Source organism: Berghia stephanieae, chromosome 4 (genome assembly GCF_034508935.2).
Source record: "Berghia stephanieae isolate SIO BIC M18660-M18661 chromosome 4, UCSD_Bste_1.3, whole genome shotgun sequence".
In the NCBI taxonomy this organism is placed as follows: domain Eukaryota; kingdom Metazoa; phylum Mollusca; class Gastropoda; order Nudibranchia; family Aeolidiidae; genus Berghia; species Berghia stephanieae.
This window is the reverse complement of record NC_088363.1, coordinates 29,179,350-29,196,849: the sequence shown is the minus strand read 5'-3', so window position 1 is coordinate 29,196,849 and position 17,500 is coordinate 29,179,350. Positions and strand designations below refer to the sequence as shown.

At 36.5% G+C, this 17,500-nt stretch overlaps 2 protein-coding genes across 2 annotated transcripts in view; one reads left to right on the top strand and one right to left on the bottom strand.

Moving 5' to 3' along the window:
- The window catches only part of LOC144971980 (uncharacterized), a 10,392-nt gene extending 6,298 nt beyond the window's left edge, over positions 1-4,094 (top strand). Inside the window, exon 5 of the mRNA XM_078913061.1 lies at positions 3,844-4,094. Coding sequence (XP_078769187.1) covers positions 3,844-4,056 — 213 coding nt within the window. The 3' untranslated portion in view covers positions 4,057-4,094. The remainder of the gene's footprint in view (positions 1-3,843) is intronic.
- A 6,607-nt stretch (positions 4,095-10,701) lies between these two features.
- The window catches only part of LOC144971979 (uncharacterized), a 26,226-nt gene continuing 19,427 nt past the window's right edge, over positions 10,702-17,500 (bottom strand). The window contains exons 2-3 of the mRNA XM_078913060.1: positions 15,031-16,079; positions 10,702-13,535 (exon numbers count right to left, since the gene is read on the bottom strand). Of these exons, the coding sequence (XP_078769186.1) occupies positions 11,916-13,535; positions 15,031-16,062 (2,652 nt within the window). The 5' untranslated portion in view covers positions 16,063-16,079 and the 3' untranslated portion in view covers positions 10,702-11,915. The remainder of the gene's footprint in view (positions 13,536-15,030; positions 16,080-17,500) is intronic.

Below are 17,500 nucleotides of genomic sequence, written 5' to 3'. Positions count from 1 at the left end.
GGAAGACATAGTGTTGAACCGTAAACCATTTCGGCAGGTGAGCAATCGGCCTCAAGTCTCCAAGAAAAACGAATTCCCAAAAGAACCAACGGGAGTTCCGAGTACCAATTTGGAGAAGTTGTTCTCGCCTTCAATGCACTTTTGAGTTGTCTGTGAAAGCGCTCGACCATCCCGTTTGTTTGTGAGTGGTATGCCGTCGTGTTGTTGGCCTTGATGCAAAGCAACTTCCCAAATTCTGACCAAAGCGTCGAGGTGAATTGTCTACCTCGGTCAGAGGTAATGTCTGTTGGCACACCAAACCGCGATATCCAATGTTGTAGAACAGCTTGTGCGCATGTCGTAGCATGTGCATCTGGTAGTGGAATTGCTTCGGGCCAACGAGTAAAACGGTCTATTATGGTGAAAATGTATGACATGCCTTGACTTGTTGGTAAAGGGCCAACAAGGTCAACGTGTAGGCTAGAAAATCGTGTGTCTGTTTGTGGTAAGCAAATTGATAACGGTGATTTGGTATGTCGACTGATCTTTGATGTTTGGAGAGGCATGGCACTCTTTACACCAGCGACGAATATCTCGTTTCATACTCTGCCAAACAAAACGCTGACAAATGAGTTTTTGTGTGGGTCTTGGGCCAGAGTGTGATAGGCCGTGCAATTGGTCGATAATCAGATGTGTCCACGATTTGGGTAGAATGGGCCTTAGTCTTCCAGTTGACGTGTCACAGAGGATGACATGGGTGTCGAAGTCGACATATTGGAGATTTAAGCCTGTTGTTTTCGACATGTAACTCTCCATCTCTCCTGAATCACGTTGGACAAACGTGCGAAATCTCCCGGGGATAGATTGTGATCTCCCTTGGATGATGCATTAATTGTTAAACGGGAGAGGGCATCAGCGACGACATTGAACTTTCCTCGGAGATGCTGTATATCTGTATAAATTCGGCTATGTAGGAGAGGTGTCTCGTCTGCCGCGGCGATCTATCCGTTTAACTTCTGATCGCTGTAACTAATGGTTGGTGGTCAGTGTAAATTGTGAACGACTGGCCTTCCAGAAAATGTCTGAAGTGTTTGATTGCGGAATAGACGGTGAGGAGTTCTCGATCAAAAGCACTGTATTTCTTCTCTGTTTCAGACAATTTTCGTGAGTAGAAAGCAAGGGGAATCCACGATTTACCATCCTGTAGTTGCTCTATTTGGGCACCAATAGCTACGTTTGAAGCATCGACAGTGAGGCTCGTCGGCACATTTTGACGAGGATGATGGAGGAGGACGATGTTTTTGAGAGAGTTTTTGGCTTTTTCAAAAGCCTTTTGACAGTTTGTGGACCATTCGATGCGTTGGCCTTTGCCGCTTGCCTGAGCATGCAGTGGAGCAAGTGTGTCAGCGATGTGTGGCATGAACCGATGATAGTAATTGATCATGTCGAGAAATCGTTGGAGACCAGTGCTGTCAGTTGGTGGTTTACTGTTGACTAATGCGGAAACTCGGTCAGGGTGTGGAAGAATACCTTGCGATGTGATACGGTGGCCAAGAAAGTCAAGTTCACTAGCCCCAAATACACACTTGCTTTTGTTGATAACCAACCCGTTGTCAGAAAGAAGCCGAAACAGATGGTGAAGGTGGTCACGGTGTTCTTCGTGGGAGTAGCTGGCTATTAGAATATCATCGATGTAGCCGAATGCAAAAGGAGAGTTTCTCAGGATTCCATCCATAAGCCTCTGGAATGTCTGGGTAGCATTCTTAAGGCCGAATAGCATACGTACAAACTCCCAGAGGCCAAATGTGGTAGTTATTGCGGTTTTTTGAATGGATGTAGTTGCGACGAGTATTTGGTGATAACTCCTAACAAGGTCGACTTTAGAGAAAACTTTGCACCCCGCTTGTCGTCTATTGAAGTCCTGAATGTGCGGTAAAGGGTATCTGTCATCTTTTGTTTGTGTGTTGAGGTGGCGATAGTCAGCTTTCGGAACAACATGAAGAGGTGAAGACCATGGAGAGTTAGAGCGTCGAATGATCCCCATTTCTTTCATAGCCAGAAATTCTTGTCGAGCTGCTGTCAGTTTATCCTCGGTAAGACGACGAACTCTGGCGTGAACTGGCGGTCCGTCTGTAACTATATGCAGCTCCACACCATGCTTGTTGATAGGTGAACTGAATCTCGGAGTAAGCAATTGTTGAAATTCTGACAACATGCATGAATATGAGGTTTTCTCTGCAAAGGAGAGTCCCGAAACCGAGTGGGAGGTTCTAGTTGGCTGAAGCGAGGCTAAAACACTGCCGAGTGACATAAGGCGTCTACCTTTTAAGTCAATGAGGAGTTCATGTTGAATAAAAAAATCTGCTCCAAGTATAGGTCTCGTGACGTCTGCCAGAACGAACTCGTGTGTAATAAGTTTTTTTTGTCCAAAGTGGATCGTGAAGGTTTGTTTTCCCTATGTACGGATAGAGGTACCGTTAGCTGCTAATAGCGGTGAGGAGGGGGAGTTGCATTTTCTCTGGTGGACAGATGCTGGAAAAACTGAAACGTCCGCTCCGGTATCTATTAGGAAATATATTCCTGATCGTCTGTCCGTGATTGAAAAGGTGTTCGTGGCTGTGTCTGGTGTGCCAGCAGTCGCCACTTCTAGCTGCTGGCCTTGTCGTTTCCCAAAGGAGTAAAACTACATCCTGGCTGACACCGTTGAGCTTTGAATCCAAACCGTGTGATAAAAACACACAAACCGTCTCTGTTGACCAAATGATCTGTTGCCACGTGACTGTTGTGCCCGATTGGGTTTGAAACCCGCGGCGTCGATGTGGGTTTGTCCATTGTTTCAATAGGTGTGAAACCGCCACTGGATTCGTGTCTTGTCGACGAAGCTACGACATTGTTTGTGTTTCGTAGATCCATAGTGCCATCAGCAAGTCTTGCAGTTGCTTTCGTCTCCCAAATCCTGTCAGCAGCCTCAGCTAGAAGTTCTACGTCGACGATATTCTGACTAGCTAAATGCATTGGATGTCAGGAGGGAGGTTTGACAGGAAAAGTGCCCGTTTCAATGTTTGGGGGTCATTATTCAATGAGTTGATTTTCCTCAGCAGCGCTGTTGGTCGTTTGTCACCCATTCCGTTAAGATTAAGCAGTTCGAAATCCTTTTGGGCTTGAGACTTGCCGAATGTCTTGATTAGTGATTTTTTAAGCGTCTCATATTTATTTTCATGTGGAGGGTTTGTGAGTACTGCCTCCATTTCTTCTGCAGTGTTTACATCTAGAGTGCTAACAACATAGTCGTATTTTGTTTGGTCTTCTGTGATACCGCGAGTGTTAAATTGTGCTTCAATTCTTGCGAACCAAAAGTCTGGTGACTTTGTCCAGAATTCTGGCAGTTTTAGTGAGACTGCCCCAACCGTGCTTTGACTTTGTTGGGAGGATTGGAGGACAAGGAGTTGTTGCAAAAGGTCAGAAAGTTCGTTTCTTTGTTCCGCCATGTTCCGCGTCGGGGTCACCAGTATAGGATCTCGAAATAACTTAAGAACAAAATGATTAAACACAAACGATAGTAATTTATCGAAACTTGAATGGCAATAAAAGAGAAAAGTTTGATCAGAGGTCTTAGCTTGTTGTTGTTATCGGTTCATGATTTGTGAGAGAGAGGAAGACTCCGCTCGCTTTGTCCAAAGCTCCATTCGTCTTTTCGCTCCCTACAACTATAACAAACAGTTTTGTTCAAATATTATGATGTACAAATTAGAAATTAGAATGAGAAAAATGTTGGCTGCATCGTAACAAATGTGACGATTTTCCTATGGGTGGTAAGGAGGGGGTTAAAAAAATAACTTCTATGTATTTTTCAATACTCCTCAGGCCGATCCCAGTAAGAAGACGGTGCACAATCTCTACGTAGACGAGGTGACCTGCTTCATTGAAAAGACAGTGACCGAGTACCCAGACGGCACGTCAGAAACTTTCCAGCTGACGGATATCAAGCCTGTAGTGGAAGAGCCTACTATATTTGACCTTGACACCAGTGAATGTGTCGGAGAAGTTGGAGTGGATAAAATCAAGACTGAGTTGTAATAGTAAATTATACATAGATGATATTGATCTTGTTGTTCAAAATTATTTAAAATGCTATTAATATATATATATATATATATATATATATATATATATATAATATTATATATATATATATATATATATATCGTCGCCTCACATCCAGAACTGCTTAAGTCCAAAAAGGTAGTTTTGAGAAAATGAGCTTTAAAGATTTTAACGAACTTGAACATTCCTGTGAGCAGTTTTTAAGAGACCAAAATCAATTTACTTTACTTCCACATTTAGGACATTATATCATTGATTGTTTATGAGCAAATTTAGGTATCCTTGGGTTATATTCGGTGATTAATGGCCATTTTTCTCTGACCATCGGGACTTAAGATTTTCTGGCAGAATGAGGCAACATAGCGAATTGGACTTAAATGGACATTGCCATTTCTGGCAGTAAACAATGACACAAACAAAGGACTTAACGGATTTTAACAACTATTGTTTATTTATTTATCAGAAAAACATACAATAGATCAATAATTCAATCACATTGATATCAAAGAACTTTAACTTCAATATAGAGAAAACAATGAAAATTATTTTAAAAATCAGATATAGGCATAATTTTGACCCAATATCACTCCATGCAAAGAACAAAAAGAAGTACATTTTCAACGATGAACTTTTAAGATTACACTGATGTGATAAATGAAAATAAAAGCATTGCAATCGATCAAACATAATGTCTCTAAAAATCTCCCTCTTCTTCACTACTCTCATCCACATCTGGTTCTGGAAGTCGGTCGGTCATAGTGACTGAGGGGAGTTCACTGTACCAATTATGCAGGTCTTGTGGAATGACACGCTTTTGGCACAATGACAAGAAGTCCATTTTCTTTGCTTCGCTGATGGACAATTGCGAAGAATACAACTGAGGGATAGGCTGGGTTGACAGGCTGTTGCGTGTTGAATTCCGTCCAAACACTTCCAAAGTTTTGAACTCATCAGATTGGTTGTACTTCTACTGAATTTCACCTGGCCTTGATTTGTAGTATTTCATGACTTTGATAAGAAGCCAATTCACCTTTTCGCCACTGACGGATTTGTTCACATTTTTAGTGTAGCTTGAGCTCTTGAGCTAAAGTCAAGGAAATCCTCGTGTTGCATTACTTTGACATTATATGGCCTTCTCCTTCTAGCTCTGGTAAAAACGGAGACCCAGTCAAGCATACTGTTGATGGGGGTGATTTTTTTTTTCATTTTCTATTGCGGAATGCATGCTGTCGCATTCTAAATAAGAATTTCCACTTTCAAGAAAATTATGAGTTATAGTTTTGATGTGCATGTGTTGAGCGGCATGTAATAACATCACAGCTACCATTTTATTTCTGTTCTGCCCTGAACATGTATCAGAGTACAGACTGACATTTTCAATATGCGAGGGAAGTTTTTCCAACCAAGAATGGAGGCACGACGCGATTTCGTTCCCACCACGCTTTCCTTCTGTTTCATTCCATGCAAAACAGAATGCATCATGTGGCAATGCCTGATTATAGACACACAGATTGTAGACACAAAGTTTTCGACTGTAATATGTCAGTGACACGTCATTTGTTGGGAGTTGTAGAACACTTTCTAAATCAAATGACGCAGACAGAAAAGTTAGATCCTGTGAAGCTTGTTTTTTGTCATGTTCTTTAGCTCTTTGGGCTTCTTCGTGTCTTTTCAAATGGGCTTTATACTGCTCATTATTCTTTTCCTTTTCTTGTGGAGAAAAAGTTTTCCATCTTGCACAATGAGCACATTGGTCTTTTTTTGGCTTGAAAAATGACAAATTGTATTGGTTGCAGAAAATGCGTCTGTATGTCACGTCCGATATTGGTACTCTTCCGACCTCTTTACAGTGGTTGACATACAAGTCATACATTTTACTTATTGACAGCTTTTGGTCCAGGTATTGTCTCTTGGACGTACTTCTGACGTAATGTCCTTCTGTTTTGGGGAATTGTTCAATGTGTTCCTTCACAAAATTTATCTCATCATCTGGGGTTTTATTGTGGGGCTCATGACGGCCACATTTGTCCTCTCCAGCAAAAGTACCCATGTTTGACTGAGATGATATAGCTGTTTTCAACGGACCGCTACTAATGTCAAGGGTATTTTCAAAAAAATGCTTGCACACTCGAAATCTCCTGGACTCGTCTTTTTGCAGAAAGTAAACTACAGTAAACGTTCTATTTCGAGGATTGTCAGATCGAGCACGGTGGCGTTGAATGGGGTTTCGTGTAATCATTTTCAGAAGGTAGTCCTTTTGTCTTTGAAAATCACCTAAAGACCAAAATGCATGACAGGTACCTTGTCTCTCTTCCTCTGTGTAATTAATGTGACACTTGAATCTACAATTCCGTTGGGCACAAGATACAGATTTAGGTGATCTAGCTTTCCTTGCTTTGCCAGTTGTGTCAATATATTCTTCACCCCTCGATCGTTTTAGCTTTCTGACATTCTTTTTCCATTTTTCTGCGTTTAATTTGCGTTTCCTTGTTGAATTTTTGCTTCTGCATTGCAGGTAGTGTCGTCAATATCTACAAGGGCATGGTTCGATGTACTTGGCGTCGCCAGATCATCCTCATTTCTTAACTGCACTGGTTGTAGGTTGTGATCACTACCTCGCTGTTGCTATTAGCATCCACGTCAGAATCAGAGTCCCGTTGCCTTTTGTTTGTATAATCTGGATCTCGGTCACTATTGTCCAGCTCATCTTCCGAAAGGTTTTGATTGATTTTTTCTCTCGCTGCTCTGGCACTCGCACGATGACTGCACTGAACTTGTGTTTCACATGCTGATGTGGGAAGTGTTGGCAAGGCGTGGTTTACATTGACAGCTTTTGTTGTAATCTTTCGAGTATTATTTCTGGCTAAACAGACTTGTTGTTGAAGATGTTGAAGAGAAACAAGATGAGATAGCGGATAATCAGAATTGAAGCTAGCGGTATCACTCTCGTGTTCAGAATCTGGCCCTGAAAAAGAAGAAAACAGTAATATTTTGATACAAAGCTTATCAGAAATTTATGGAATATTTTTTTTTAATGCTGGTGGCCTTTAAGAGCAAAAAAGAGGAGGAAATGATGAAGATAAAACACGAATAAAAGCAAGTAAGAGAGAGAGAAGCCAAATGAAGTGAATATTAACCCCTTCACTGACGGGCGAGATTTTGCATTAAACATAATGGGGTGCGGTACAGTTTTCACCAATAGATGAGTAACCGTGATGCGACTCGAACATCATAGTTACTTATATATTGATAAAAACTGAAAATTCGGAGCCGTAAACTAACGAGATTAGATACAGTGTGGATTCGTTTAAACTCGAGTGAAGCAGTCAAGTTTAAAGAGAAAATGGAGAAAAGTTTCTTTCACTTAACGTCAGTGATATTGTGTTCTTGGCGAGATGCATAATAAATAAATTGTACTTGAGCAAACCTGCTTCATAAAGCACTTTGGAAAAAAGGAATAGCATAAAAGCAATTGCACAGCCTGCACTGATATCAAATGACACGAGTTAATCATTCTATAGAAGTGCGCACGCGTTTTATCTGACCCATGCTGTAATGAAAACAAGATCCATTAGGAGCCAAAAACGCTTAATTCCAGCAGTGTCAGTAAACACGTTGACATTGTGTAACAAACCGCAAATAATGGATAAACTGTCAAACCAACCGACCAAAGTGGGTAGAAAATGGTTCCAAGTTTATCTATATACATTTTTTAAAGAAAACAAAAAGATTTACCTGTAATTGTACCGTTGTTTTCCTCGTGTAAATTCATGTCGTGTTTGTCATCCGCCATCTTGAAAACAAAGGATGCTAGCTTAATTTCGCGACTGCTAGAACTGCATAAGTTGCATTAAGTCCAACGACTTCACCATTCATTTCAGCCAAAACATCTTAAGTCCCGTTAGACAATTCTGGCATTCATACTTTATTGTAAAAGTGACTTACGCATAAATGGAAAATTTCATACCGCTAAAACTATTACAGATAGAGTTTAGATATTTTGAGACCGGATGAACTAAATATAGAGCAATATTTCTTTCATTGAACTTCAAAAATAGCCAATTCGGACTTAAGCAGTTCTGGTTGTGAGCCGACGATATATATATATATATATATATATTATATATATATATATATATATATATATATATATATATATATATTGAGATCACTCCTGATAATTTTGAGGTGCATGCATGTTAAATATACATGTGAGGACGTCTGAAATGCGTTCCGTAGACCATCTACCCTGGTTACGGTTGATTTTTTTTTCAATCTTATGGAAAAAGCGGCAACTGTTGTTATTATTCAAAATCACGGTTCTGATTGGTAATGTAGATATGAAAGTAAGACAAAGCGTCATGATCGACAGTCTACGGAACAATTCTGGAAGCGTTTCAATGGTATAGTCCGCCGGTTTTTGGACATTTCTACTATCTGTACAGCAAGCAGTTAGATAGAAAGTTGGATCTGTTTATATTGGGAACAAAATTAAAAAGGCAATGTACAGCATAAGAGGCTAGCTTTTATCGCAGGGCTAGAGAATTGCCAGGGATCCCTTGTAAAGCGCTTTGAGCACATTTAGTGGATATTGCGCTATATAAATGCTCAAGTAGTCAAGTATTCAAGTAAAACTGAAGACAAAAATGTCACAATGATAAGTTTATACATTGTTATCGAGCAGGTACCATTCATAGTGGACTAGCAGTGACAATTATTAGTAACAAAGAAGACCCGTTTTGAATATCGGCTCAGACTCTGTGTGTGTGTGTGTGTGTGTGTGTGTGTGTGTGTGTGTGTGTGTGTGTTTCATTTATTTTGTGTAATTTGTTTTTAACATAAATTTATTTTATTTTCTTCCATATTGTTTTATTTGAATGAATATTTGTTCGCCTCGACGTTGAACATAATTCAGGCCTGATTATCGGCCGCATTTATAGGCTTGTTTTCATTGTTGTAATCGATGACGTAAATGTTGCTGCTCGAAGTTCGAAGAAATAAATAACAACGTGAAATCGAATTTAAGCTTCAATTTGATATATGAAAACAGATAAAATGGACGTTTCGGGTTGCCCCTTTATCAACAAAACAGGATGAATGAAACACTACAGACGAATGAGATAATGTGGTAGTCACTGTAGTGTTTCATTCATCCTGTTTTGTTGATAGAGGGGAAACCCGAAACGTCCATTTTATCTGTTTTCGTATATTAAATTGAAGTTTACATTCAATTTCACATTGTTAGTTGTTGTAATGGAGAATATCTTGCGTTGGTTTGAGAGTATTCCCATGACAACAAGACTGTCACTTGATTGTATGAAAATGGAATAAAAGTATGATTTCAACTACAATCAAACAAGACTGTCACTTGATTATATGAAAATGGAATAAAAGTATGATTTCAACTACAATCAAACAAGACTGTCACTTGATTGTATGAAAATGGAATAAAAGTATGATTTCAACTACAATCAAACAAGACTGTCACTTGATTGTATGAAAATGGAATAAAAGTATGATTTCAACTACAATCAAACTAATAACGTTATATGTAGAATGAAGTTGACGTCACACGGATCTTAGAGATGTGGTATTACGGGCACACGAAGCGTTTCGTCTCTATTTATAGGTCACCGAATAGTACAACGTAACCGGACAGCAATTAACCAATAGCTTTTTGACCAATCAAAACATGGAATTTGTAACATACCTTCACACGTGGTCGGACAAACATAGTTGGACATTAACGTGAATGATATCGACCTCTCACTGATAATTATTTATTGTTTTTATACCGCCAAATGGGTGACTAGTTATCACACGATTTTCTTAATTGTATTATAAACATATCACTTTACACATATTTTTCTGTGTTGGGTCTATTGACCAAATAGTAGAACAGTTTGTATTTCATTTAAGCACATGCCATGGATAGTAAAACATGTGTAGTTCGCTCTGTTTACCAATCACTGCCAGTGTTTTCATTACCACTAGTGTCCGAAAGGCGTGGTTATTATTAGTGTCTATTAATTATTTTCTCACACAGTTTGACCTTCTCTGTGTTCTACTTAATAGACACTCATTCGCACGTACTCACATAGCACAGTTAAACATTCTCCTTTCTATGAATTCAATGGACACTCGTTCAAACGTACGTACACACATAGGACAATTAAACCTTCTCTATGGTGTGATTTTAGTTGTCACCTCTTCGAAAGTATATAAACAATCTTGTGGCAAATTTTCCACAAAAACTAACGAAGGAATAACCTCCATTTTTGTCACCATATAGAGATTTTACAGCTAAGCTACTTTACCATCAAGACTTAAGGGTGTTCTACAGAAACTCAACAAGACTATAACCCATTTGGGTTATCAGACCTGCAAATATAAACACGTCGGTTCGCGTGTTTCTAAGTGTTAAAACGATTATGATGATGATGATGAGGATGATGATGATGATGAGGATGAGGAGGAGGAGGAGGAGGAGGAGGAGGAGGAGCCTTGAGAATCGCCAAAAAACAAAAGTTCAAAATATGGCCTCCCTCTCGGACCGATCAATGCTGATGACTCGAGACTCGTCTCGATCAGTATTAAAATAATTAAAATAGATGAGAGCATGTTCGTAATAGCCTTTATTTTTCCGCAAATTTCCCCATTAATAAAATAACAGTAATTGATCTCACTAGACACATAAATATTTATCTTCTTTCTTTTTTGTAAAAAAAAATATTTTGTAGGCCTTGAATTATAAAAGTACGGTAATGTAACATTTAAGACTATTATTATTTCTTCATATTTTTAAAATATACATTTTTTTATCTAAATTGATCTTATCTATCATTTTAATTAACATTCTTTAAATTTTATACTAATCTTTATATTTTCTGACATTGTCTTAATGCATTAAATAATTTTATTACACAGATAGATGAACTGTAGTATCTGACGTACTCTTATCTGAGAGCGTATGAACATTGTGTCTGCGTCCTCTCACTCGTGAGACAACACAGAAAATGTTTCAACGTTTACTAGGGCATTATAATCGGTCATTTGACTTTGGGAATCATTATCTATCCGCGTCATTTTGTCAAATCATTCATATTTTCTATCGTGTGGACCTAATCATTTCAACTTTCTGGAAGGCACTGTCAAAAATTAATAATAGATAGATAGATAGATAGATAGATAGATAGATAGATAGATAGATAGATAGATAGATAGATATTATTGTAATATTTACCACGATGTTGGGGTCAGTCTACATCGATGTTTCAGGCCTTTTCAGCCATCGTCAGGACTGTGTGTTACACGAGTTTGGTTTGTTGATAGATATATAGATAGATATAGATAGATAGACAGATAGATAGATAGATAGATAGATAGATAGATAGATAGATAGATAGATAGATAGATAGATAGATAGATAGAAAGAGAGTGATTGTGTGTGTGTGTGTGTGTGAGAGAGAGAGAGAGAGAGAGAGAGAGAGAGAGAGAGAGAGAGACACAAGTACATTGACGATTCAAACTTCATTTTCTTAAAAAATCAATATAGCATAATCAGGCAATGTCTAATAACAGATTAGATATTATATACATTATTTCTTTTCATTTCGTACTCGCACTGCTGTGGGTATAAAAGAGTTTTTGTATATCTGTTAGTTCTAGTTTTAATGCCTTCGAAACGTCTATCGGATGGTAATAACTTAAATAATGATGTAAAGGGGTGGGATCGTTGGGTAAGTATAGAATTTGCTATTCTGGGGATACGTTTCTGATGGAGTGCAGAAGCTCTTTAAAATTACATCCAACGATTTTTACAGCGATATTTATTATATGTTGGATTTTATTCTCATCTTTAACATTATATTTGTCTTTAGACGTGAAATCAAATGAGCGTAAAGTTTTAGAACATGAATATTAGCGGTGAACGATAAAAAGATGAACACTCCTTGCAAACTTGCCAAAGGACTGGCAATAAGGGAGATTATCGGACTGTCGAACTGAATGGCAGCAGCTGTGACGAGGCAAGAGAGGCCGGTTGTCGTTGATAGCTTCACATACGTTACAACGCTTTCTTTATTTTTGTAGTCTTTCATCAAACGTTTAATGGCAACAATTTCTTTCACAGTCATGAAAAACAGAACAACGTTCAATATCACAGACAACGAAAGAGGAAACAACAAACCCATTATCAGAATCAAAATCGAAGTTTGTGTATCCAGAAAACACGTGTGTCTGTCGTAAGCCATGGACTTGCCTTTTGTCCACACCATAGTTATAACAACCATGCTGGTTACCAGTATAAGGGGAACTCCAAAAGAATAAAAACAATTCCAACGGAAGTGTTTAATATTGGATCCTGTGATTTTCCCTGTAAACACCCGGTACATGTGAATGCAACACGTGTTCATCCAAGTAAAAGTTGCAACCCAGCTGTAGTGTAGAATTACTCCATGTATAACACAATGTGTCTCTTTCATGAAACCATGCATACCAAAGACAAATGTGACGAGCAGTGACACCTGTGCTGTAAGAAGACAGAAACACAAACACAGTGTGTTCAATCCAGGTACAGAACGTAAAGATGGGAACAGTAAATAGGTCACAATGGACGCCAAAAGCAACGCAACTGATACAAAAGTACACGCGATATCTAGATGATAGATTATTTCATAAAGTATCTCATCCAATGACAAATCTCCAACAAAAACTTCCAGGTCCAAAACTTTATAGAATTCTGAACATATAAGGATTTTCCCATCACTAAAGCCCATTGTTTTTGAATTCCAAGATATGACCACCTGACTATTATTTAGCTGAAGGACTATTCGCAATACTCCGTTAACTACACCTGGAAATTTTGCAACATCAATGGTGACATACGGACATGTCAAAGAAGATTCTACGTTCAGGATATTGCTAGTCGTCTTTACAGAAGCTTTACTTTTAAGCACCAATTTCTTCATATCGCTACATTTTTTTGGTTTTGATTTTAGACGATAAAAATCACACAATTGTTGTCCAAGACACATCGAGCGTAATGTTATATTAAATAATATATTATCACTTTCATCCGCTACAGGTACATACCAATGACTGAGTGTAAATAGATCAAGAATTCTAGTCTCGATCTCATCTCTCGATAAATTGAGAGAAGCTCGGATAAACCCGTCTAGTTCAATTTCTTGTTCTTGCTTACGATTAAAAACACAAGTTGATACACGAATCGAATAAGCATGAGCCATAGTTGGAATTGAACGTAACACAATATCATTAACAGAGTCTGAAAATGATTGGAGTAGTTGATTTGGGATTTTATATTCAGGTCGCAGGATTAATTTGAACTGATAAGGCAGCCCTCGAATTTGGTCGATTGCTGTCTCACAGGACATGTATTCATTATTTGTCACTTTTCCATTCGGACACGAGACAGACAGGCAATCACCAACCTGGAATTTGTAAAAAAGAAAAGAAGTTTGAAATTATGGATTATAAATAAATATATAAATAAAATGTATATAGCGCCAAAATCCATCAAACGTGTTCAATGGCGCTTTACAAGATATAGGTGATATGATGATTCTAATAAAATTAAATGATAACTTTGAAATATTAAAGGAAAGGTAATCTAAAATATTCTGTCTTTTGTCTAGACTTGAAGCACTCAATAGTATGAGCACTTCTGGTAAAGATCGAGAGAGAATTCCAGATTGATGGTGTCGCAAAGTAAAATGCACGTTCCAAGATTATTTAAGGGCATTTTTCTTTCTATCATCATAACATGGTAGTGTGGCGCCATAGTAGCTGCTGCCCTGATTATGAAGTAAATTTCCGATTGGTATGAAATTTTGTACACTTAATTTTATTGTTCTACCTAGTCACTACTACGCTTTGCCCGTCTCTCTTTCACCATTAAAAGTCCTTCAAAGTAAAAGGAGATAGATTAGGCTTTAAACTAGTCTCCTGAAGCTCTTAAAACTTTAATTTCTTCTTCAAAAGGATTTCTCTGAGGTTTTTCTTCAATAAAAGTCTGGAGAGGCCAAAATTGTAGAAAGAATGTGGTATGATTTCAAACCCGCAATCATGTGCCGGGGCTGTTTAAACTGCATCACGATTAGACGGTACATTGCCCTGAAAAAGCAAGAGTCCATTTGGAAGTTTTCATGGATGTTTTGTAGCCGACTCATGCTTCGGTCCACCTAAAAGTTATATTCCGATTCATCGTTTCGTTAGATGGAAGCTATTCAAACACTGTCCATACCAAACAAAAAAGTGCGCATGTTTTTACCACAGTAGGTTTTCTAGTGTACGACTGGTAATGAATCATATTAATAGAACAATGTTTCATCCACTGTCACCTATCTATTAACAGTCGTTTTTCACTAACGCTAGGAGAATTTCGCAACAGTGTTGTTTTCTTTTCTCTTTCATTTGTTCTAGCTAGCTTCTTTTCGATAAGCTGCAATTCTTATGTTTGTGCTTTGGTGCGCAGTAACGTAAAAAGTGATATTTCCAATTATTTTTATGTAAATCTTGTGAGAAACTGACTGATCAACTCTCTAATTTTATATATATATATATATATATATATATATATATATATATATATAATATATAATATATAATATATATATAACTATATGTAGAGAGAGAGAGAGAGAGAGAGAGAGAGAGAGAGAGAGAGAGAGCGGAGGTGGCAAATCCGTACATGTTCTCATCTTGTTATAGAGTCAAAGAGAGAGAGAGACAGAGAGAGACAGAGACAGAGAGAGAGAGAGAGAGAGAGAGAGAGAGACCAGCAAAAATGAAAAAGGAGGTGGGTGAAATGAGAGAGAGAGAGAATAGACGGAGCGAGAGAGAGAGAGAGAGAGAGAGAGAGAGAGAGAGAGGAGGAGGAGGAGGGAGAGAAACATTATGATTGTAAAAAGAAATACATAAATTTACCTTGTAGTTTGTGATTTGTTCTCTTTCACACAAAAACTTTAGCATTTCGTTATTCTGTTCTTCGCGCCGATGAGTTCCTAACAGGAGTTCAAGACTACTTTTATAATTTTGTAGCGGACACTCTAATGCAAAATTGTAACCCACATTTAAGATCCCTCCGTTGCACAAGTAACAAAAAATATTCTTGGCGTTTTGGAACAGCAAACTTGGTAGTACCGGCAGATTGTGACAAAGATCTACAATTATCCGACTCGAATTTGATGGACATGATGACACAGATAATTCTATCACTTCTATACAATCGATGGTTTTATATTTTTTATCAAATGTTGCGACACATTCATGTAGATCCTTTGCAAATTCGTAAAACGTAGAGTAATCTGTGATAAGGAAAAGATTGTCATAATATTGACAATGAACTATGTATTTCATGGGTTGGAGACTTGTTAACTCACTGAGGTAACCATTTTTGTTGTCGGTAAAGTTAGTATTAGAGGGGTTTGTTGGGTATGGATCGATACCATTACAAATAACGCAATAAATATTCCTGAAAGTTAAACCCGTCTTGGCGTCGTTAAAATACGTAACTGAATCCAAAGAATCAAACAGTGGGTTTTCACATTTTTGTCTTACGCTCTCATTTCCCCATAGTTCTGGACATCTAGTCACGGTTAGTCCGAGGAGAGAATCGTGTATCGGGGCACATATTGCTCTGTTGTAAGCATCATGAACAAGCATAAGATCGTGGATATGGGATATGACTTTAGGATCTTGAGAATAGAAAGACGGACAACAAGTGCCTTTAAATACACACTCATCGTCACAGTCACATTTCGTACACTGTTTAAATCTACAGAAACGATGCGAGAATATCCGAGTACCATTCACACATGTCACTCCACAATATTCAGTATAAACGCCTGGCCAGTCGGATTTCATTTCAAGGTCAACAGTAAAAGGAACTAGAGCAATGACATCATATTGCCAAGACAGGATTAGGAAAAGTAAAGCGAATTTGTGATTCCGTTTCATAATTGTCCTTGATTAAACTGAATCCATGAAATAAATACAAGAACATGAAACAATGTTAATAATAATGATGACTATGAGGATGATGATGATGATATTTCTAATGATATTAGATAAAATCATAAAGATAATGATACCACAAAATAATAACAGCAGTAGTTTTAGTAGTAGTAGTAGTAGTAGTAGTAGTAGTAGTAGTAGTAGTAGTGTAGTAGTAGTAGTAGTAGTAGTAGTAGTAGAGGTTCGTCGCAGCAGTAGTAGTGGTAGTAGTATTAGTAGTATTAGTAGTAGTAGTAGTAGTAGTAGTTGTAGTAGTAGTAGTAGTGATAGTTAAGTAGTATAATAAGTAGTAGTAAGTAATATATAGATAAGTATAATATAGTATATATATAATAAGTAGTAATATGATATAATATAAAAAAAATAATAATAATAATAATAATATATATAAATAAAATAATAATAATAATAATAATAATAATAATAATAATAATAATAATAATAATAATAATAATAATAATAATAATAATAATAATACAATGATATGTTAATATATTATTATTAATAATATTATATATTATATTAATTATTATTATTATTATTATATATTATATTATTATTATTTATTATTATATTATTATTATTATTATTATTATTATTATTATTATTATTATTATTATTTATTATTATTATTATTATTATTATTATATTTAATTTATTTATTATTATTATTTATATTATTATATTATATTATTATTATATTATTATATTATTATTTATTATTATTATTATGATGTATTATATGATATTATTATTTATTATTATTATTATTATATATTATTATTAATATTATTATTATTATTTATTTTATTATTATTATGTTATTATTATATTATTATTACTATATTATTATTATTATTATTATTATTATTATTAATTATTATTTTATTATTATTAATATTATAATTAATAATTTATTATTATACAATTATTGTTATATGAAATATAATAGTAATAATAATAATAATAATCCTTTCTTAAAAAATAAAGCATTGTGGAAACATTGTCTTATTTGAGTTAATAAAAAAGTTGACCGCCACAATCTACTGAAGATTTGAAATTAGTAAGATTTTACGATAGATAAACAGATACTTGATTCCTTTATAATTAAGTCATTGAAAGTTTTGATCAACAGATATCTAAAATGTACACGACACATGATCAAATCAACTAATTGCCTGTAAGTTGTCAATTTGCGTCATCTATTTCTGACATCAAGTATTATTATTACTTCCGTTGTGTTGTTGATTTAGCGGATTTCAGTCGCCATTTTGATTCTTTTTTTACCATTAGGGTTAGCTCGAGAGGTTAGTCATAAGTGTTATTAAAGGTGCTAGGGTGTTTGTTTTTCCATAAGTTCAGTAAAGGGGAGACATTCCGA